Source organism: Diceros bicornis, chromosome 12, assembly GCF_020826845.1.
Source record: "Diceros bicornis minor isolate mBicDic1 chromosome 12, mDicBic1.mat.cur, whole genome shotgun sequence".
Taxonomy (NCBI): domain Eukaryota; kingdom Metazoa; phylum Chordata; class Mammalia; order Perissodactyla; family Rhinocerotidae; genus Diceros; species Diceros bicornis.
This window is the reverse complement of record NC_080751.1, coordinates 42046920-42070088: the sequence shown is the minus strand read 5'-3', so window position 1 is coordinate 42070088 and position 23169 is coordinate 42046920. Positions and strand designations below refer to the sequence as shown.

At 49.0% G+C, this 23169-nt stretch overlaps 2 protein-coding genes across 4 annotated transcripts in view; one reads left to right on the top strand and one right to left on the bottom strand.

The window, feature by feature from the left end:
- Positions 1 to 11489, top strand: part of MTA3 (metastasis associated 1 family member 3) — a 143316-nt gene extending 131827 nt beyond the window's left edge. For 2 of the 3 annotated variants that reach the window (XM_058551351.1, XM_058551350.1), the window contains exons 16-17: positions 2701 to 2847; positions 11134 to 11484. In XM_058551351.1, coding sequence (XP_058407334.1) covers positions 2701 to 2847; positions 11134 to 11159 — 173 coding nt within the window. In that variant the 3' untranslated portion in view covers positions 11160 to 11484. Of the gene's footprint in view, positions 1 to 2700; positions 2848 to 11133 lie in introns of all 3 variants that reach the window. The other variant, XM_058551352.1, reaches the window with a different exon arrangement.
- A 10110-nt stretch (positions 11490 to 21599) lies between these two features.
- On the bottom strand, positions 21600 to 22955 carry OXER1 (oxoeicosanoid receptor 1). The gene has a single exon (XM_058550700.1). It carries the CDS (start codon positions 22803 to 22805, stop codon positions 21600 to 21602), a length of 1206 nt encoding a protein of 401 aa, XP_058406683.1. The 5' UTR covers positions 22806 to 22955.
- Between the last annotated feature and the right edge of the window lie 214 nt (positions 22956 to 23169).

Below are 23169 nucleotides of genomic sequence, written 5' to 3'. Positions count from 1 at the left end.
TGCCAATCCTCTTCCTTTTTTTCCCTTTTTCTTTCCAAATCCCCAGTAGACAGTTGTATGTCATAGTTGCACATCCTTCTAGTTGCTGTATGTGGGATGCCGCCTCAGCATGGCCGGATAAGCAGTGCGTGGGTGCGCGCCCAGGATCTGAACCTGGGCCGCCAGTAGCGGAGCGTGTGCACTCAACCGCTAAGCCATGGGGCCGGCCCCCGAGATAAACTGATTTTTAACCTACCTTTGAATATATTTATAGTTTTGATGTGCCAATTAAAGTCATTTTGAAAGAGGAGCATTTGCGTTGCTTTCTGGAAGTTGCCAAAGATGATGCTTCCATTTACATGTTGAAATATCACAATTCAGAATAGTATAAAAAAATTTCTAGGCAATGGCTTTTCTTTTCCACAAAGTTTTAAGATAAATAATTTATAAATAATGGTTCTAATATACCTAGAAGCTATAGTGGTATGTTTTTGTGCTGCTAATATTCTTGCTTTTTCATTTTCTCAGTAAAAGTAAAATATGTACTCAGAGTGCATTGAATCCTATTGCTCTGTCAGAAAAATTTATAGTTATGAAGCGTTCAGACTTTAGACCTCCAATCTTTTAAAAATCAAAGTGTAGCCTTGAACTTGGTATGTTATCTGGTCCTCATCAGAGGGTGGTAGGAGTTAGAGGCTCACAGCTCCCTCTTTGATGTTACTCTACTGCCTTGTTTCTTGTTTTATTCTCCAGGGGCTAAAGAGTTGCCTTAATATCCTCCAAAAATATCACATGGTTATCATAGGCATGACCTAGGTTGTGGTGATCAAGTCCTTGAAGTTTGCTGTCTATATGCTCTTGCAGGACCTAATCCTAGAAGCCCCTGCCCACCTGCAAGGGAAAGTTTCTGAATTAAAAAATGGAATATAACATTGCATGTTAGTCAGCCTTTCCGTGGGTAATGGTGTGTTCTTCCTCTGGGCAAATTGGCCTCCATCCCTTCTATGTAAGCCCAGAGCTGTGCTGTCCTTACTAGCTGAACCACATTCCTAGGTAACATATTCTTCAGTATTTACTGTGTACAAGACACTATACTAGGTGAATTAGGGAACCCCAAGATGAATAAGACCTTGCCCTCAAAAATCGTAGTCTAGCGGGGAAAGCACACAGATTAGGACAGTTAAACAAAGGATTAGATGCTATAGAAGAATTATAGGTAATATGCATTGGGCAGTTGGAGGAAGGAGTAGTTATTTCTAATGCCTGTTAGGGCAGCCTACATGAAGAAAGTAATATTTGATCTCAGCCTTGAAAGATATGTAGGATTTGCATAGATAGAAAAATAGGAAAAGAATATTTTTTCCCTTAGGAGGCCGAGAGAACCAGATAAAGAAAGGCTTCAAAGAGTCCAAGGACCTGAAAAGGTCAGGGAATGCAGGTTGTATGGTCTGGGTGGAGCATAGAGTGTGGAGGTTGTAATGCAAAATGAGGTTGGCAGGCCAGCGCTGTGGCAGAGTAATTAAAGATCCACATGCTCTGTTTCGGCGGTCCAGGTTTGCGGGTTTGCATCCTGGGCACAGACCTACTCGACTCATCAACCATGCTGTGGAGGCATCCCACATACAAAATAGAGGAAGATTGGCACAGATGTTAGCTCAGGGCGAATCTTCCTCACCAAGAAAAAAAAAAAAGAAAGAAAAAGAAAAGTGAGGTTGGCAGAACTTCAAGGCCATGTTGAAAAAAAAATCACTATATTTTGGTTAGTACCTGATCCATTTCTCAACTTTGGCAAGCGTAGGATTTTCACCAGACCAGGATGTAGTAATTCTAACAATCCTAACAGCTCTTCCTAAATTTCAGTAGATGAGGCTGATATCCTGGCCCTCACCTGAGAAGACGGGGTGGCATGTGCATAGTTGGCACACCAGGTGATGATGACTCTGAGCATCAGTGAACAGGTTTAGCTTTGGAGAAGAGGTTGCCCAGCATTAAATCCAGTTTCTACAGTACTGCAATTTCTGTCCGTCTACTCTATCCAAAAAGTGCAAGTGGTTCTGGGTTTTGTGGCTGACAACATACTTCACATAAACCTGCATATACCACATGCACATTACAGTTTTGTCTTATATCCCTTTGTGTCAAAGTGTTTCTTCTACTACCTCCTGGCTCTAGTGCTTGGAGTTTGGTGTCAAATTTCATGTATATCAAAATGTTGTAGGCTGGGAGGGATTGACCCTGGTCTTATACCTTGGTGCAGAGCCAGAGGAAGAATCCTGTTTTTCAGAAAGCTCTCACACACCAGACATGCTGCATGCTAAGTTCCTGGTTTGCTAGAGCACAGAGGTAGTTTTCACTGAGGCTCCTCTCCAGATAACCTTTGGATTTCTAATACCTTGAAGAGTCAGATGCCTTATTCCCTTAGTAAATCTTGTGTTTAAGTGACCTTCTGTAGTGTTTTTTTTTTTTTTTTCTTGTACTCACAACATAAATCTCAGAGCTCCAGCTAGCAGGGGAAGAACCAGCTCACTTTTGATAAGTAAAGCCATGGTAACAGCACTTGAAGCTGATTCATTATGCAAGTCCTTGGGAAAACAGGCTGGCTCATAAGGAACTGACTCGCAGCTCATTAAGAAATAAGATGTGTGCCTATTAGCCACTGTAAGTGCACACAGATTTTTAATACCACGTTCTGAGTTGAGAAACGTTTTCTCCCCCCATCAGAAATCCATCCTTCGAAGAAACCTAACATAATTCGATCTACACCGAGCCTGCAAACCGCAACTACAAAGCGGATGCTAACCACCCCGAATCACACATCTCTGAGCATTTTGGGGAAAAGAAACTACAGTCATCACAATGGTCTGGATGGTATGTAAGCCCAGGAATTCCGGGGGCTGTTCTGATAGACCAGGGCCCCTCTGCCCTTGTGCGCTCCGGTGTGTTGTCTGCCAAGTCCGAGAATGTATAACAAATAGATTCTTCTATGCTCTGATTGAACTAAATGTGTGGTAAGGGGGATAGGAGGGAAGGCTGCCATGTGCCACAGTGAAGACATTTTGCCAAGTGATATTTACCCATCTCTTCAAGAGGGACCTTTTGCTCGCATTTCCTATTAGGAAGCTTGTTTGGAGATGAAGTCTGTATTTAGCAGGTTGCCTCTGCTGGGTAATAATGTTCTTGCTGTGATGCACATTCACTGCTCATTTATGTTTTCTTGAGCAGAGGGATTATTTCGCCTTATGTCTGAGACAGCAGTGCTCTCTGGGGGTTCTTCAATGTTCTGTGGATCATTTTGAATTTGGCATTTGTCCCCTACTTCTTTCACCTTATAAATTTTTTTAATTGCTCAAGAATGCTACAAGTCATGAAAGGAATCGCCTGGGTGATGTCCTAAATACAGAAATAATAATTTGTTTGAAATGGAAAAACTGAGAAATATCACCTCTTATCCAAAGTACTTCTCTTGGGCTGGCCAATGATGACTCTTCAGGTGAAATTGAATTATCTTCCCATTTGGACTATAAGCACAAGCATAATAAATCATCCAGGCAGTAAAAATTGTTCATTTCAATAGTCCTGGAATTTGAAGCTGTCTTGATTGTTTAAATGTTGGCATTTATTTATGAATAAAACTCTCTCCAGGCTTTTCATGTCTTATGGAACTCTAAATTCCTTCAATGACAGTAAATTATTTATATCGCACCCTAGAGCAAGGATGTGGAATAGACCTTCTAGTAATAATTTCCCATGGTTGTTTTCCTTCAGCATGACTTTTGATGGTCATAGTAATGTCAAAATGAATAAAAAATTGAAAGTGAGGAGTTTAGTTTGTATTTATAGGATATCAATGTGTTGTAGATATGGTTTTTAGGTACACTGTACTCTTGCAGGAATACTTCCTTGCTAATGAGAACATTGGCCATGCTTGCCACAATATGCCTGATGTCTAGAGAGCAGAAGACCAAGGAAGGATTGTGTCAAAACATGGAGGCTGGATTTGTTTCCAGCTTTTTTCTTGCCCACAGCCTGGGCCTTTGGATTCAGGCTTCAATGGAATCAGGAACCTGTCTTTTCCATCTCATCACCTCCCGGGCCTCTATAGGTGTATGGTCCTACTGCAGGAAGCATGAAGTACGTTCTGGTTCACTTGTTGTGGCTGATGTTGGAATAGCAGCTTTCTAGTATCTTCTTCCACTTGCGCCCCATGGTCATGGTCATTCGGAGCTCCAGTCCTAGTCCTGCATTGAATCTCCTGTTGCTCTTGCTTTGTATCACAGGTACCTGTCTCCTTGGGATTTCTGAAAAATGCTGCCGTGTAGTGTTCCCTTTCTAGGGCGGGCTGTTTGTCTCATTTCCTTCTGAGTGAATGCTGCTGCAAGGTCATTGCTTCTTTGCTTCTGAACAGGAGGAATGGACAGGGCATACAGTGGATCCCTGGTGTTATGTTGACTGAGACCTTCAGCCTTGTTGAGGAAAAGAAGCTCGTCTCATTTTCTGAAGAGACCTACCTGTTGAAACACTTTTTTCTTCAAGCCCCATCTGTCTTTGCTCTCCTGTCGTAGTATGGAGAGGAATGCTGATGACATATGCCTTACCTGCGTTATCTCATTTGATTCACATGACAAACAGTTCCAGGAAGTCAAGGAATTTGACTGTTTTGCGTAACATTGTATCTTTACTGCCTGCACAGTACCCAGAGCTTAGTAGGTGCTCAATAAATGTTAATTGAATAAATAAAAGTGAGAAAAATGAGACCTAGAGAAGTGAATTAAATTTTTTGGAGTTACCAGGTACTACACAGATGGATTGGGATTCCCACTCAGGTGTGACTGATTTCAGAGTCTGCTCTTTTAACCAGTGTTACAAATGAAGTTGTGGCTCTCAACTGTGCTGTATTAGTCAGCAACGTAGAAACTACATAAGTTGTTTTAACAGCTAATTTAATATAAGAAATTAATATGACAGATATTGGAGGATGGAATAGGTCAACGAGGAACCCGAGGCAGGGGAGGGGCACAGGAAGTAGCCACCAGCCCTAGGGTTGGGAGAGCAAAAGGAAGAAGTTGGGTTATCACAAGCTAGAAGCTCAAGGGAGGGCCCCGAGGAGCTGGAACTCAGATGCCTGAGGAGGGGGTGCTGCTCTGTGAGGCTGGTTCTGGGAGTGTGAAGTAAAGCTGGGAGCTGACACAAACTGCTGCTGCTACTCGAGGGGACACTGACAGGAACAGGAAGGAGCAAGTCCCTTCTCTGCTTTCTAGCACCCCCCTACTGGTGCAACAGCGAGCCCCTTGGCAAAGGAGAAACGTGTTTGTGGAGTCCCAGCCCCAGCATCGCCAAGCTGAGTGTAGATGGATGGACATGGAGCTGGGAGATAAGAGTATAACGGAAACACACATTTTGGAAAATGTCCCCATTTTTGTATTCCCGGCGGAGCTTTTCCTTAGGATAATGGGTCTGTTTCTTATTTCCTTGGGATATAGGATCCTGACTAACCTGAGTTTCCAAGGGGAACTCCAAGTACCAGAAAAATGTTAGGCTAATAGTGAGTTTTCCTGGGATAGTTAATACCATCATATCCTGGAATTGATAGATACAAACTCAGGAGAAAGCCTTGCCCTGCGTGATCCAATAATAAAATCAATTAGCCTTGCCCCTTACTTATCAGTGTGTCAGACAGATGAGCACACCAAATAGGATGTTGACGGACAGAACTAATTTAACGGCAAACAAAACCTGATTGTTCTGAAATATGCAGGTCTCTCAGCTTTAGGGCTTCCTGTCCCCTTCTCAGTGGCTTACCTCCTTCGCTCACCCTCTACCTTCAGGTGGAGGTTCTTGATGATGGGAAAAGAGTCTCTGGATTTCTGCTGGCAGAAGGGATTTTACCTGACATTTAAAAAAAATGATGGACAACTTCTTGTCTTTTTGAAAGTCACTGTCTTTCACCTGACCCTGGACCTTTAAAGGCCATGGGGTGACTGGTGGCCGGGAGTCAGCACTCTGTCTGCTCTGTTAAGCTTAACCCATGGCCCCGGGCCACACATAGACCTCTGTGACTATTCTAATGGAACTTAAACTCTGAGGGTGAAGACAAAATCAGCGTACATAAGAAGCCTCATTATTTGGGGTCAGTAATGATAGGAAGAGTGAAGTTTCAAACAGTACATCTTCCATTCCACTGCACAGGGACAAGGTGACTGCTGTCTTTGTCAATAGGGACCCTTGAGAACAACTTCTGCTGTTTAGTGATACAGATGGAGGGAGTATCAACTGGAGGTGCTCTTAACCTTTTTCTGAGATGACATGACTTTTGTCCCAGGGCTACTACTGAAACAGGACTCAGTGTGTCAGGAAAACCAGAGCAATAGGCTCAGAAGAGAGGTGAGTTTTCAGTGGGACAGGGCATCTGAGCAAAGGAAATTGGTGAATTGTACAGTAAACTTCTCTTTCATCTGTTCTCCTCTGGCTTATTCCCCTGCGGTATGTGAGTACACTGTAGATCTCGTTATTTTTGTTTTCTGCATTGAGTGATATTTCTCTAAATCTCCCATGAAGAGGGTATCTAATATGGATGCCTCTAAGTACAATATTATGATCTGGGGTTTGAAGACTGTTGATGATTTTTTTCTGAAATCAGTGATTCAACAGCTTCAACTGTTTGCATCCCAACTCTGGGAAGTGGGTGATGGTGAGGGCCATTGTACCAGTGAGAGAGCTCTGGGAATGCATCTGCTGTCTTCACAAATCCCAATAAAAATAGACTGCCAGGAACAGCTGATGGCACTCCTAGGCATGCTTAGGCCCAGGCTGCCTTCTGTCAAAATTTTTATGTCATTTCAAAAGACTATGATTTTTTTGAATCTTCTGAAACATTGTTTATGGAAGACCATTGAGTGCCCCTAGACTCACCTCTGGTCTCCTTGTCTCAAGGTGTAATGTTAAAACCTGGTTAAATATATCAAGGTGCCTTCAAGTTTTTTTTCAGTATTTTATAATGGATCATTTTGGCCCTAGGGTTTATTGAATATAAAGCAATTATAGCAGAGTACCTAATGTATGTAGCGAGTTTCAGGATTGTTGAAGCATTATCTGAGGGCAATGGATGTTCTCTCACACTGTGAAGCCATAGTGGTGGGAACTGTAGAGGGAGACAGACCCAAGTGCCTTGGGCATGAGTAATCAACAACTTGGTGTTTTGGAATATTCTGGAAGGATGCCAAATTGGCCACCCCTGGGACCATTCCTGGGTTTACTAATATTGCAGTTTCTCCCAGAGGATACTTTTATTCTGTCCCTGAGAGAAATACTAGTGTGTGAGCCTGTAAGAGGTCTAGACTTGAGACTCTCTCAGCAATATGGAGGTCTTAGAAGAGTGACAAAAGTCCATGGTAGTTACTCTTTAACACTATATAGCTGATGTTTTCCACCAGGCTTCTTAGAGTCTCGCCTTGTACATGCATAGTTCTGACATCAGCCAATGATTTGAGGGGAGTGTGTATGTAGATTTGGGGGCTCCTCCTTCCCTGTCCCCTTCCTTTCCAGGATTTCCTCCCTCAGTTTCCAGCTGCATTGGCAGCCTTGAACTCTCACCTCTCCCCCATTCCTCAGCCCAATTAGACTGCAGCTTTCTGCTTGAGCTGTATTCCTGTTGTACTGCATGGAAGTGCTCACGAGGGAAAAGCCAGTTAAGAGTGGATCTCACCTTTTTTCAAGGGTCATATTCCCTTCAGTTTTTGCCTGATTTTGGTTGCTCTCCAAACAGTTATTTTTTATATTTTATCCAGAGTTATCACTGTTATTGGCTGGAGGGTTAGTCCAGTGTAAATTAGCCCACCATAAAGCAGAACTCTTCACTCTATGGGCTCCTTGCCAACTCCCCTTGGTTCTCTCAATTTTTTTTAAATAGCATATTGTTTGTGTTTCATAGATGCTGTATCTTTTCTTACTTCTCTGAGGAAATTAATGATAGCATTTTTTGTTTTCTAAATTTTCTTCTCCATGAATAGTCTGTTTCCTCCAATTTGCGTTCTTCTCTTTGTTCTTTGTTCTGGTCTCTTAACGTTTGTGTTAGAGGTTTTTTCCTGGTAACCCTTGGATGTCTAACAATGTTTAAGAGGAGGAGACTACAATCAGACTGAAAGCTCTGTGCCCGTGCTTGTGGGTGGAGCCTGACGTGCACTTGACAGAGTGGTCATCAGGCTGGGCTGTTTGCTCGGTGGCCCAAATGCTGATATCTTGAGGTCTTTTCTCATGAGCTGGTCAGATTTCCCAGAGAAGATTCTTCCCATCTGTCTTAGTCTGTTCAGGCAGCTATAACAAAATGCTACAGATGGGTGGCTTACAAACAACAGAAATTTCTTTCTCACAGTTCTAGAGGCTGGAAAGTGCAAGATCAGGGTGCCAGCATGGTTGGATTCTGATGATGGCCCTCTTCTGGGTTGTAGACTGCTGACTTCTCGCTGTGTCCTTACATGGTGGAAGGGGCTAGGGAGCTCTGTGGGGTCTCTTTTATAAAAGCGTTAATCCCATTTATGAGGGTTATACTCTCATGACCTAAGCATTTCCGAAAGGCCCCACCTACTAATACCATCTCATTGGGCATTAGGATTTCAACATGTGAATTTTGTGATAACACAAACATTCAGACCATAGCACAATCTCTTCCCCAGAGGGTAAAGATTTGGCTATCTGCTTTCTGGGAATACAGTGGGAAGAAGGCTAGGAGGTCTCACCAACTAATAGGCATATGTTAACTTGATCCCTCAGTTTTGGAATTGGTAGCCCTGCCCTCAGCTGCGCTTGGTGCCTGGTGTCCCGTAGGCCTGAGACCCTCTGTTCGGTCGTCTTCAGAGAATGAACATTCAGACTTGTGGAAAGTAGGCCGTTACTGGGGGTTGTGGAGTCAGGAGAGCTTCTAGAGGTCCAGCTGCTTCTCAGACAGCCTTCAACTGATCTTCTTTGCTTCAGCTTCCCTCCCCCACTTCCAGAGGAATCTGGCCTCAATTCCTGACCTGTTTGAGGATGCTTTGGACAAATTGAGTTCTGGGCTTTCCACACTGCCAGCTTCAGGTTTGGCTTTCTTGAGTGCATAGTGCATGATCACTCATTTATCTACTTTCCAGCCTCCAAAATGCTGATGGTGGTTTCTCCTCTGGGTTTCAGAAGGGAGGGAAGTTAACTCAGAAGCCAGCAGATGGAAACCTTTAAAAAGGCTGCTTTCATTGCATTGGTTGGTTAGAGTGCAGAATCTCCAAGTCCATGGACTTCAAGTACTTCTCAACAATCAAACCAACAGGAAAAATTATGTAAAAAACAAAATAAGTGCTTATGACACAGGGTTAGTATAGACAAAAGTAGCAAATGTAGATTAATGCATTTGAGAATTTACCTAAAAAGGGAAGTGATCTGGGCTGAATCATCTAGCAAGGAGACCTGAGGAACACCTGTGATGGGTGTAGATCTTTTCTGGGGGTCCTCTGCCATGCTGGGGGCCTCTGCATCTGGGGCCCTGCGAGTGGCTCTTGTTTCTTGCTTCAATCAATGCAGCGGGGCTGAGGAAGCTCTGAGCTGGGGGGAGTGAAGTGATAGCCTTACAAGGGTGGGTGGTAAGCACCGTGCTTCTTCAGCCTGGAGTGCAGAGAGGTGACATATCTCAACTTAAACCATGGCCAGTGTGGAGAAGGCAGGTGTGAACCTGGACGCCAGATCCCGAGCTGCTGGGAGGAGACACTGCTTTTGAAACTGGAGCAGGTAAGTTTAGCACAATAGAAAAAAGCACACTTTGCCATGGCAGGTCAGAAACTATTGGGGAACTTGGGAAACTATTACAAGTGGCTCCTCTGGCACGTGGCTTAATTCCACAGGGGTTTGGACAAACAAATGAATGACAGAGCACCCTCCCGCTGCCCCTGCAAAAAAAAAAAAAAAAGAGAGGCTTCAGAGAGATACTGGAGATAGTGACACATACATAAGCTTAATTTAGACACTGAAGAGGACTGTATGCTCTTAGTGGGATGGATGGAGAGTGGGGCAGCTTGGTGTAGTAGGAAAAACTTGATCTGAATTAAGATCTGGATTCAAATCTTAACTCCTCAACTTACTTGCTGTGTGACCTTGAGCAAGTTCCTAATTTTTCTGACCTTCACAAAGTTCTAGTGAAAGTTAAATCAGGCAGTTACATAACCTACAGGAGGTTCGATAAAGCAAAAGTTAGCCTGAGTTGTAAACTGAATTATCTGGGTTTTTATTTAACCAGTATTGGCTGAGCCCTATCAAACACCAGGCTGTGTACATATATCTCCCCTATTCTGGAAAAGCTCATGAGTGAAGGCGCAGCTCTGCTCTACCCTGCAGACCTTCCTAGGATGGAGGGGGGCTGTGAAGGTGAGCGTCCCTGTGTCCTCTCCTGGTTGCAGAGTGCCCTGCGGGATGGGAGAGAATATCTGAGCGCTACCTTGGCCAGGGCACCTGATCCTGTCTCAGCAAACAACCCCCACTTCCCTCCTAGCCACTTTCCTAATAACCAAGCAAAAAGTTTCACAACTTACTGAGTAATACCAGACAGTGATGCTATGGTTTCAGGCCACTTCTGCTTTTCACTTATTTGTTTCTGTTGCGAGTCTCTAGATGCCCAGCTCTGGGACAGGAGAGTCGGAGCTCTGGGGGAAGTGGAGGGAGTAGGAATGAGGGACACTGTGACACTGTGAGGTTCACTCCCCTCCTAAGAAAAATGTGTTCCTAGCCTCTGAGTGCCCACATCATTATGATTAACTGTGGTTGCCTCAGATCAGGTTGTGCCTCCTTCAGGCCAATTGTATTCCCCAACCCTTGGTATCTGGTCAGAGAAGTTCCATGATGTCGGTTTGATAAGCACATAAGCACTTGCCTGGTATGCTCTAGTGCCTTGCCAGTGCCCATCCAAAACCCAGCTTTTAAGGTACTTCAGTGTCATTCACATATTTTCTTGGCCTCAATTAAACTTTCCTTTGGTCCAGCCTTAAACTACATCATGAGCTTTTTTTTGAATTAATACTCAATCTCCTTTACTTGAAGGTTGTCATGATGTTGGTGGGAGGACTGATTCCATCCTTCTTCTCACCTTGCCTCCACCATCGGAACTCGTTTAACTTTGACCCTGTTTCTTTCCTTTTCCAGAACTCACATGCTGCGTGTCAGACTGAGCTGTCCTGTTTCATCCTACAATCCAAGACTTACTACACTGTCCTGCTGATGTTCACAGCCGTGCCTGGGAAGGAGGCAGCCCCATCCCCAGTACATTTCAGGGAGCCCTCTGCGTGTGCCCCATGAAGACTCGATGGGGCAGGGGAAGGAACTGTAGGAGTGCACGTCCCCAAAGCCGCGTCCCATGTGTGAATCAGTGTCACTTCGCTTTCTTCTCAGAGACCTCACTCCCCAGAGCAGGACCTGCCTGAGAATCGAGGCGATGAGGGAGCCACTTCACCGCCTCCCTTCTCCACACTCCACTCAGGCCACAGTGGCTCCCTGGGCAGTGGGGCTGCTGAGCGCTCAGAGCTGCTGCCCTGCATGTGTCAGCTCAGCTCTGTTGGAAGCTTTATGAGTGTGTACAGGAGGGACATGGCGTCTTCCTGAATAGATTTTTCTTAAGAACTCTGCCAGTGGTTATGCAGTTCATGATATTTCCCCCCATCCTTGTGTTGTTGTCACTTGGCTTTTTCTCAATAGGCTCCATACTTATTTTTTTTAATGGAGAAATTTTGCTCTTCACCCCATGCATCCCATTTGACCCTCCTCCCCTACCCCTCCAAGGTACAGAATTACCTGAGGTTCTAACAAAAGATGAGAAAATCGTCTTGATAAGCCTGTGAGCTCTTCGTATTATCTGTATTTTGTCCTTGAAGAGAGGCTGGTATTCTACTTGGTTCTGCTTGGTCCCAGACAGCTCCAGCAAGAATGATTGTTAAAATGGAGCCCAGCGAGTGTGTCACTGTGACAAGCCATTTGCATAGAGCCCTGTTCCTTTACAGCCAGATCAGCCAATGAGGAGCTGCAGCCAGGTTGGTCCTTCAACGAGTCACAGATCACCCAGCTTTATTCTAAACAGATGCAATCTGTTTGGCCTGGGAGGGTGAGGGGAGAGAACTGTGTTTGCAGATGAGTCTGTGCATATGACACCATGAGTCCCTTCACCTCTCCCCTCGAGCTCAAACGTTTCTGAGAGCACATGTGCCTGGGCCCCGGGAGACCTGCCTGCGACCCCGTTTCCACTGGCGTGGGCTCTTCCTGTCTGCCCTCAGCACTAGCCCTTGCTGGCATCACAGGCTGGCCGCTCTGCACTCTGTGCACACAGCTGCAGGGATAGGAATAACTTAGTGCCCTACTGGCTCCCTGAGCAGATGTGAGTCTGGCCACTCCCCTGCCCTCCATTTGCAGGGACAGGCTGCAAGGCACGGAGTCACAGAACCGTGAAAGACAGCTAGAGTCTGGCCTCCCAGCCGTGCCTGGGGTCTGTGGCTGGGAGGCAGCTAGATGGCTGATAGTTGGTGCCCCAAAAAGCCAGGTGCTTGTAGGACAGAGTGGCTACAATTGAGTTGACCTCCCCAGGCAGAGTGAGGTATCACTAAAATGAGGATGACACTCGACATGTCCAGATCCTCAGAGGCTGGATTCAGCTCAGCAAGGAGGATGTGATGTTTGATGGCTGAAGGCGATGCTCAGAGCTCGAGCTGCCTTTTCCTTTTCCATTTTGCAGTCATTGTGGCTTCTGAGGAGGAGTTGGTTCTCATCTTAGGCTTTTGCGGGGGTGACCTGGGGGCGTTCTCACCACTGCCAACTCTTGGAGCTGTTCTGGGTCTTGGCTTGGGGCCTTGAGGGTGGGCCTGTGTCAGAGGTGCTCAGCGAGCCGAGCCGGGTGGAGGTGGTGGAGGTGGCAGGCATTGCCCTCAGGGTTCCACACAGAGAAGCCCCTTCAGAAAGGACCCAAGGAGAGGAGGCAACTGGCTGTCCACGTCACATGCCCCGTGGTGTGTTCTTCTCTAATGAAAGAGACACAGGAAAGCTGTCTCTCTGTGCCCCTGCCTTGGATTTATTGTCGCACACAAACATAGAAGGTGGAATGTTTCCCCACCCTTTCACTTTCTTCTGACCCACGTGAAATGGTGACTGTTGATGAGAGAAACAATTAGTTGCCCGTGACTCTGCTGCCAGCTTCATTCTCTCCGCCTGTTGGGAGAGGCCCTCCTTGCCCAGGTCCAGGAGATTTGGAGACTGGGGCCAGGCCAGGTCTGAAGAAGAACAGGGAGGCCCACCCCAGTTCCAGTTCACATGAAGCTTTGGGACAAGTGCAGCTCGTTTTGAGCCATATGTACCCAGAAAGCTCTTCCTTCACCTTGTAGTCAGAGCCCCTGGTTCTGCAGCCCCGTCCTCCTACAAAGGGGATGTTGACTAAGATCTTCTGCTCTCACTTCATCTCTGGAAAGTCCCCCAGCATTCACATTGAACACTGCAGGGAAGGGAAGAAGGACACCAGAGAGCCTTTAACATTTGCCTTTGCTGTTCTGAGCTGTTGGTGCTGAGAGCACCTCCTTTCTGGGGCCACGGTGTCGCTATTGTGTGTGTAGTGGCGTGCCACTGTTGTGCAGTGAGCTTGTGGGGTGGACATGCAGAGTCCATCTGCACGGCCCGCAGCAGACATGCCCAGTGGCGCTGTGCTGAGCCTGGTCTGTGCTCCCTTGGATGAGGACACAAGCTCTGCGAGTTGACTTCCCTCTCCTCCATCATCGCCCGCCCACCCCTAGAAGTGGTGCAAAAGAGAAGGACAGACTGGTTTTTTTGCACGCCTCTCACAATTCCACCTTGCCCACAGCCCAGTTTCTATCAGTCAGCGTCCAACCAGGAAAACAGAAGCCACTCTAAGCATTTAAAACAGAAGGGTTTTAGTTCAGAGAATTGTTTAACACAGAAACAGAAGAGCTGAGAGGCCACATGGGAGGGAGCAAGGGACAACCCAGAGATGGGGAATGAGCAAGAAGCTACCACCACCCGAGGCTGGTGGGACAGAGGGGAGGGGCCGTGTTGCTAGAGCCAGGGGCCAAGGCCACTGGGAGGAACCTGGGGCCACTAGGAGGCATGGACCCTGCCAGAAACAATCCCCCAGGCAGAGAAGGGGGAGAAATAGCCTGGCTTCTCTGTTCCTCATGCTCTCCAGATTTCTGCAGATGCCTCTTGTTAGCTAAACCCAGATGGAAGCCAGCTGACCTGGGAGCCTGGGACAGGCAACCTGCAGCGGTCAGCCCCCCACGGCTCAGAGCAGAGCAGGGGAGGATGAGGAGGGGGTCTGAAGGCAAGCAGGCCCAGGACGTGTGCGGCGTGGCCTTGGTCTGCTCTATGTCATGTCCAGCCTGGAGTGTTTATGCCTCTTGCTGCCCTAAGACCCTGGTGAGGGTAGATGGAGGAGCTGCCCCTGTGGGGTTTGGTAGACTCTCACTCTGCCTAGAGAGGAAAGTGCTTTTGGGAGGGAGGGGGAAAGCCTTTTTTCTTAACGGTTGTCCTTGTTTTCCTTTGGGGGAATTTACTCATTTGGCAGCCCCACCTCACCATTCCCCTCAGGAAAGCCATGTCCCAGTTTCCTGTCCGCCCCTCCCCGTTCTTCTCCCTCCAATTTCTGGTTTTCCCTGCCAGAGAACACTAACCCAGACCACGCATCAGTGGTCACGAGTGTTTCCCCAGGATAATTCATTCAGAGCGTGATATTACAGTGTGGACTGTCTGTCTGTAAGTAGACACCATCTACTAATCAATTTGTATCGTGTTTCCAATAAATTTCTGGAAATTATGCCTGGTTTTATGCTGTCCTTTGCTGGGACCGTGGCTCAGCTGTAAGGCTTGTGCGTCCCCTGCCCTCAGCATCAGGTGCTCCATGTCTCAGGTGCTCCAGCCCACTGTGTAGCTCAGAGGCCAGGGCGGTTAGTCTGATTTCCGCCCAGCCACGCTGAGATTCTCAGAGGCCTTTCCCCAGGGTCTGCATTTTCTTCTGCTGTTTCATGAGCCACATCTTGAGGACGTGGAGGTTTTGTGAGGCTAGGTCACCCCAATAGCTGGCCTTTGAGCCTTGTGTCCCCTAGGCGTGGGGGAGCAACAGGCAGACTTTTCCCCATTGACCACTCTTGCACTGCTGTGCCCAGTGCCAGGGTGTGGGGCCGCTGGGATGGTGAGCTAAGGGAGTGTGCTGTGCCCCCGGAAGAGAGGAAGGCTCCCGTGCAAGTGAAGTGGACTCAGGAGCTGCACACTACACAGATGGAACCCTCTTCTGCATTCCACCCACGTCAGGCCTGCAAGTCAGAAATAAAAATGTCTGAGTTGACTTGAAAGGTATGGGGAGCCTGATCCAAGTGCCTGGCGTTCTCCACTGTTCCCCCGTCCCTGAGTGTGGAAACCTGCTTTGTAGAAACCATTCTCTGTTGCATATTTTATTGGTTCAAACCTGTTTGACTGCAGTGCAGACTCTGCCTCAGTTGCTGTGCTGGGGCCATTGTAGGCTCCCTTGGGACCCCTCCAGCCCATGTTTGTAAAGTCCGCCTGTTTGTGACTGTTGTTTGCTGGGATTTTGGAAATTTAACAGAAAAGAGAGAGAAAGAGACATTGGGTTTCTTTCAAGAGTTTCACTAGAGAAGGAAGACATGTGCAGGTGAGGTTACTGGAAAAGAGGAAAGGTGGTAATGAAGGCTGTGTCAGCTCTCGTGGGAGTTCCAGGTTGGAGGGCTCAGTAAGGCTGGACTAGTTGTCAGGGACGGTTTTGTGGAAGCAGAGAGACCCCTCAAGGTGGAACACAACAGCCCCTACCTCTGTGAAATGCCTCAGGTGCCCCGTGGTTCTGGGTGTCTTTTTATTAAGACTTTTCATCCTGACTCAAATATCTCCTCCTTTCTGGAAGCTTATCTGTAGAGCTCGGAGTGTCCCATGCCCTCCCTCTCAAGGTGTACCAACCTTAAGTTCCATTGCCAGGACTGGGTTTTTATGGTCAAACTTCCCTAGGGGTTTCTTCTGGATAAGTTTTACCTTTCATTTGTTCTGGTCTTGCTCCTGGGCTGCAGGGGGTCGCTGGAGGAAACCATACAACCTACAGGGATGGTTGCTACCCCAGAGCTGTGGGTGCCCAACTCCTGAGGCCTCTTGGGGCTGCTTGCTTCGTGGCCCTTTTATATGTTCTTCAGGAGCTTGTTTTCTTATTCTCAGAGCCAGCTGTTCCAATCCTTTGTCACTCCCTAAGCCCTCACCCCCTGAGAACCGAGCCTTCTAAGAATCCCTTCACCTGTCTTCCCTTCTGCCCCAAGACCTACTGTAATAGTGCCTTTCCACTCGCCCAAGGAGGTGCCCCTTGGCCTCTGGGGGACCCTCCTGGCACCCACATGCTGGATCCATTCTCCCCACTCCCCTTAGGGCCTTGCAGTAGAACATCCTAACTCAAACCAGACTGCCACTTACTAGCTGTATGACCTTGGGCAAATTACTCAATCTATCTGTACCTCAATTTTTTTCTTCTGTAAAATGGGATAATAGTATCTAGCTCATAGGACTAAATAAATTATTATATGTAAAGTGCTTAGCACAGGGCCTGGGACAGAGTGTTTATTACTGCTCCATCATCATTCTCTCCCCTCACCTTCACCTTCTCTCCCTTCTCCTTCTACTGCTATATATATTTAAATTTCTCCGTCCAGTCAACAAAACAACAGAACAGTCAAACCACCAAAACATCTGTCCTCTACTTAGCTTCACTTGAAGCTGTTGTCTTCTCTCTCTTTACAGGCAAATTTGTTGAAAGAGGGAAGAGTTGTCTCCATTAGTTCATATCTCATTAATTCCTCAACCCCTCACAGGACTTTATGGCTTCCATTCTGTCCCACCCCCAGCCACTCACTGTAGTTGTTGTCGATAAAGTCCCTAGTGGCCTCTAATTGCCAAATCCAACACTATTTTTAGTCATCCTATTTGAGCTTTCTTGAGCATTTGAAGCTGTTGTCATCGTATTATTTTTCTTAGATCGTTACACTGACCCCTTTATTCTCTACCCAGAGCAATGCTAAGTAACATTCGGAAATTACTCAGTGATTTTTTCAGATTTTTTTACAAAGATAATTTCAGATATAGTGGTCGTCACCTGTATACCCTCTTTACTTTCCTTCATTTCAGAGCTAAGCACTCTCTTTAATTTGGTGTTTATCATCCCAATGCATGATTTTATACAATTAATACATATGGATGAATCCATAACCAATATAGAACATGTTTTGCATACTATAAAATTTTATACAAATGACAATCTATCATTTCTTGAAAACCTTTTTTTTAATAGTACCAGACACTGCATTGTTAATCCAGGGTGTTGATCCAAGATGCTTGGTCAGACAGTTCAGACACACACTTTGGTTTTCAAATCAACTTTCTTCAGCATGCAATTAGGAAACTTCTGAAAATGCTTTATTCTCGCATGAGGCACTTTGCAGCCTGTCTGGGTATTTTATGTTTGGCTTTTACCCTCATAAAAGCTGGCTCTATTCTGTTCTTTTTAATAGGCAATCTCTTTACTTGGGCAGAGAGATTGCCTTGGCTTCTTTCATGCTCTTTTTTATTGCTGCCTTCCTGGTTTTCTTCTTACTTAAAGGTTTCTTCTGGGCATTTCACGAGTCTTCCCTTGTGTGTCTCTTACTTGTGGGGATTTTTAAAAGGATGGTTCTTGGCCCTCTTCACTCTCTCCCCAGGTGACCCTATCCATTCCTATAACCTCAACACCCATCGCTAAGTGGAAGATTCTGGAACCCTATGTGCAGCCTGAAGTGTGCTACAGTACATTTTTACCTGGAGCTTCTCCAAGTCCCTCTGACTTATCTTAACTCTGTATCTTCTCCTCCAAACCTGCTCCACCACCTGTATCCTCAATGTGCCACCATGCACCCATCATCCAAAAAAGTCACTTCTCTTCTTCTCCTGGGCTGTACCTGTCCGCCTAGCCCTTCACGCTCTCCACCGCTGCCTCTATTCAGGCCCTTGCTTGGAATACAGACTCTTTCCTACCTAGGTCATCTCCCACACCCCCTCACCAGTCTGTGCACACTGTTACCAGAGTAACTGATCAAAATGCAAAACTGATCATCTTTGACTCCCTAAAAATCTCATGCTCACTCCGTTTCCTGCCATAGTGGGTTGTCTGCAGGACCAACCCAGGCTCCTGAGCCTGCAGGGCTGCGCCTGCCTTTCCTGCCTATTTCTTACCCCTGTGCCTAGGCCTCTTCCTCTCTTGCCTCCGTGATCCCCTCAGCCCTCCCCTGCACACCGAGTCTTCTCACAGCTCTGTGCCCTTGTTCATGCTCTTCCCTACGCCAGGGATCCAGTTCCCTCCACTATATTCCTTGTCCTCTGAGATTCAGTTCACACGCATCACCTCGCTGACACCCAGGTAGAGTTAGCTCTTCCCACCTTCTGTGCTCTCAGTGGTGCATTACTTCCTCGAAAACCATGGCTGACACTGACTTGAGTTGCATTTGATCCATTTGCAGGTTTATCTCTCCCAGGCTTGGCCTGGAGGGGCATAAGGTCAGAGTCGTATTAACTGCCTTTGTAGCTTAGTGTCTGGCCCCTGGTGGGTGCCCAGTAAACACTGGATGATTAGTGGCTCTGGGGCCATCAGCCCAGCCTTGCCTGCTCACCCCTGCACAGGAGTCTCTGGGGTAAAGTCATAGATGCTGTTTGCTCGTCCCTCAGGGTGACAGCGGGTTACGTTAGGAGAAAGAGGAGAGAGAAGGGTGCTGTCTAACATTTACACTAAATAGTACAGTCCACCCCGGGGACCAAGAAGCTATTTGGAACCCAAATGTAGGAAATTGAGTCTTTACTCAGCCTGCCTCCACCATGGTCGTTACCCTCCTGTGTGTAGAAAACTGCACTTCAACACAGTTTGCTTTCTCCTCCTCCTCTCCCATCCTTTCTCACCGCCCCCCTCACCCCCACCACACACATGAAACTACCTTCCTCACTCAGGGCTCTGGCATATCGGTTATTTCCATCTCCAACTCCTGGAGTTAGGCAAGGGCCAGGATCACTGTTCCCATTTCACAGATGGAGAACTAAGTCCCAAGAGGGGTACAGTGGGTTGGGGCCAAGTTCAGGACCAGAGAGTCCTTCCATGTGGGGGGAGCATGGTGGCAGCCTGAAGCCTGCTTCTCTCCCATGGGGGGACACCAAGACCCCCCTTAGAGAGGGCCTTGTGAAGGGTGGTGTGGCCTCGCTTGTCCGTGAGGGAGCAGTCCTCAACTTCAAGATGAGGGGCAAGGAGGACCCAGGGCAAGTTGGGAGCATGGGCCTGATCCCTGTGACCAGCATCTACCCAGGGGCTCCTCAAGCGGAGAGACAGCAGTGCATGTAAGCCAGGGGGACTGTCTGGTCATTTCTCTTACATTAGGCAGGGGAGACTGAGCCCAGGTGCTGAGAGGGGTGGGGGGACCTGATGGCGGTGTTGAGGAGAGGGGTCCAGGGAAGAGAAGACGGAGGAAATGGCATGTGGAGCCCCATTTGCCCACAGAACCCAGGCAGGTACAAACATGGGAAGAGATGGTACTGGATGGAAGGTGCCTGGTGATCAGCAGACAGCATGTGTTAGTGCTCCTGTGGTGAGAGCTCCATGAGGAAGTGCTCAGTCCCCAGCCTCCAGGAGTGTTTGGTTCTCATAAAAATGTCTGACTTGGAAATTACAAATCTCAGGCTGAGGTTGGGCTGGCCCAGGCTTGGCCCGCTCCTCCCCATGGTGGCTAAAGGTGGGGAGGTGGGGAGTCCCTAGCAGTGGCTCTAGCAGGATGAAAAAGGCAGCAACAGATGGAGCAATGAAGCAGGGGCCATGGGGGTCAGAAAGACCGGAGCGGCCCAGGCAGCACATCCCTTTCCACCACTTGGCTTGGGTTCTCAGCATCTCTGCGGGTTTCTGAGAGCAGCCGGTGAGTTTTCAGAAAAGAGAAAAGGGCTGGAGACACAGTGGGGAGATGGGTTCCAATATCCACCCAACCCATTTCCCCAGGTCATACCCCGCCGCCTGATACATTCTCCCCATCTCCCACCCCAACATCCACATTGCTCCTGAATGCCTCCCTCCTGGGGTGTGGGTGACTCTTCTCGGCTTTGGCTCCATTCCTGAGGATTTTAACAGAGGGAAAGTATCCTTGTCCATGATATGAGAGGGTTGGACTAAGAGGATTAAAACTCCAAAGGAATTGGGGAGAGGGATTTGGTCCCCTTCATCACACCCTGTACCTGAGGCCTAGAGGCCCATGGCTGGGGTGATGAGTGGAGAACCAGTCCCAGCCCCTTCTGTCTCCCCCTACAGGGAGGGGCATGTGTGTTGGGGGGAGGTGTTCATTCCCCTGAGGTGGCTAGGGCTGGTGACACACAGGGTTCAGGAGGTGCATGTTTGGGACTTTAGGGACCTCTAGCTCTTTGGAAGCCTTGAAGGCTATGCACCTTCCTCTCCCACCCCGTTACATCCCCGGTGGACAGTAGGGCCAACCACTACCCCCGCTCCCCTCACACACAAAAAGAAACCCCTGATTCATGTCAGGTGTACACCTTGTGCCTGGGGGCCCCAGGCCAGTGGGTGGGTTAGCCCAGATAGTCTCAGACACTGACCACAGGCACACTGAACAGAACAGAAAGGGGTAGAGGTGGGCAAGATGGCTTTGGTCCTGAGGGAGGGCTATGAGCCAGCTCTGGTGACCCTGAGGCCCCTGCCCTTGCCTGGGGCCCTGTCATAGTGGGGCAGCAGCCACCACACATTCCAGGGAAGGGTACTTGGGGCAGAGGGAAGCCATGGGAGGGAGCCCAAGCTGAGCCAGGAGCCTGAACTGGATGGACGTGGTAACAGCCAAGGCTGAAGATCCCCACACTGTCCCAGGGGAGAGCAGGGCAGGGTCCTTGGTGCCTTGGGCAGGACCTTGGGATAATGGCAGAAGGAGAGCTGAAAGCCAGAGAGGAGCAGGGGTTTCCCAGGGGTCCAGGTGGGCTGCGCATCCTGTGAGCCTGAGGACCTCACGCAGGGAAGCGTTCTGACTTTAAGGACTCGCCAAGGCTCCAGGAGCAGTGTGGAAGGATGGACGGTGCCTTGGACAGCTTCCCCACTCTGTCCTCAGAGTGTCTCTTCATCTTGGGGCCCTCACTTTGAACCCTACTGACGCCAGGGCTGGATGGACCCAAAGACATTTATTCGGTTTTCCTTAGAACAGGGGAGACAGGCTTGCATTTTCAAAAGGATGTTTATTAGCATTGGAAAGGAACAAACTGGAGATTACAGAAAATCTGGCTGTTGATTTCTAAAGCGAGACTTCTCCTCTCACAGTAAGCATGCTCTGGCCCTGGGACTGGGCAGCTATGTGGCCCTTTGTCTGAGCTAGAGCCCCCACAGCCGCTGCCCGTCTCTGCTGCCCTCAGGCTCTTTCCTGTGCTCTGGGGACATCGTCCTGGACACACTACACTGTAAAGCCAACACGGTTTCTCTCCCTGCCACCCACCTGCAGACGTCCCTTGTCCAGCTGGTTGAGGCAGCCTGTGCTGGCAACAGTGTAGGGAGTGACCTTGTCCCTCCAGCCCAGGGCCTGGCGTCCTCACTCCTGCGGCACTGCAACAGGCCTGGGAGGGCCCTCCTTACGCCAGGGAGACCTCCAGCGAGACGCCAGGGAGACCTCCAGCGAGACGGCCTCCTGCAGCTTCCCTGCGGCCTCCGCCTTCCTAGAGGCCTCCCGGCGCCAAGCAGGCGACTGGTAGGAGCTCTCGTCGTCCTTGGCTGAGTCCTGCCGGCCCTGGGGGAGGCCCAGCAGGGCCCGGCCCTGGCGGAGGAATTTGGGGCTGGAGAAGCAGTAGAGCACGGGGTCCAGGACGCTGTTGAGGTAGGTGAAGGCCAGGGAGCCGTGGAAGAGCTGCGAGCAGATGTCGAGGGTGCGGCAGGCATGCAGGCGGAAGGCCACCATGGAAGCCATGCCGAAGATGATGCTGGGCAAGAAGCAGACAGTGTAGACGGCCACCACCACGGCCAGCACGCGCATGGCCCTCCGCGGGCCCGCCTGCCTGCCCAGGCCCCGGCGCCGGATGGTGAGCTTGATGCTCACGATGGCAAAGAGGATGAGTGCCAGCGGCAGGAAGAATTCCAGCACGTACAGTGCCTGGTGCCACTGGAGTGAGGCTGAGGGGCTCGTGCCCAGCCGGTAACTGAGGCAGGAGTGGCTGGAATAGGCGGTCAGGAGCAGGTGCCCGTTGAGGAGGAGGATCACCCCCCAGAGTCCCCCTGCCACCCTGGCGGCTGCCCACACTGAGGCCCGGCTCAGCGCGTGGTGGGGCCACACGACCTTCAGGTAGCGGTTGAGCGCGATGGCCGTGAGGAAGACCACGCTGGCCGTGCGGTTGGTGGACATCATGAAGAGGTTGACTTTGCAGGCGGTGGCCCCAAAGTGCCAGATCTCGTGGAGGAAGTAGTAGTCCACGCGAAAGGGCAGGTTGATGATCAGGAGAAAGTCAGCAATGACCAGGCTGACCAGGAACACCGTGCTGGATGTCCAGGGCCGCGTGCGGAAGCAGAAGATGAAGAGTGCCAAGCTGTTCCCCGCCAGGCCCAGGACAAACTCCACGCACAGGATGGGCGCCAGGAAGGCAGACACGGTGGGGGAAGAGGCTGGGTGGCAGGGAGCCTTCGAGGTCTCTCCAGGTGATCCCAAGGCAGTGGTGAAGGCAGAGGGAGAGGGGGAGGGAGAGGGAGGGAGAGTGGAGGGAGAGAGAGAAGGAAGGAGAGAGGGAGAGCTCAGGTTATGAAATTCCATGGGCTGCTTGGGCCGTGTACCTGAGAGATGTTTCCGAAGTCTTTCTACCCCTGCATGAGTGTTCGGGGATGAGTGCTCACACTCAGCTGGCCACCACAATGACTCAATATCCTGGGGTTTTATCAGCGTTCTCACAGTCACTGAGAAACACCAATGTTCCTGTTTGCAGGCAAGGGGAACCCTGTACTCCTCCCTCCCTTTCTCCCTCCCTCCCCACCTCCCCCAGGTACTGAGTGATTTGCCGAAGAGGTGTCTGAACCCAGCCTGGGGGGTGGAATCTTGCTGCCCCTGGCAGAGGAGGATGTAGGGCTCAGCAGGGGTGAGATGGAGACCCAGGGAGACCCTGAGGTGGGAGGAAGGCCCA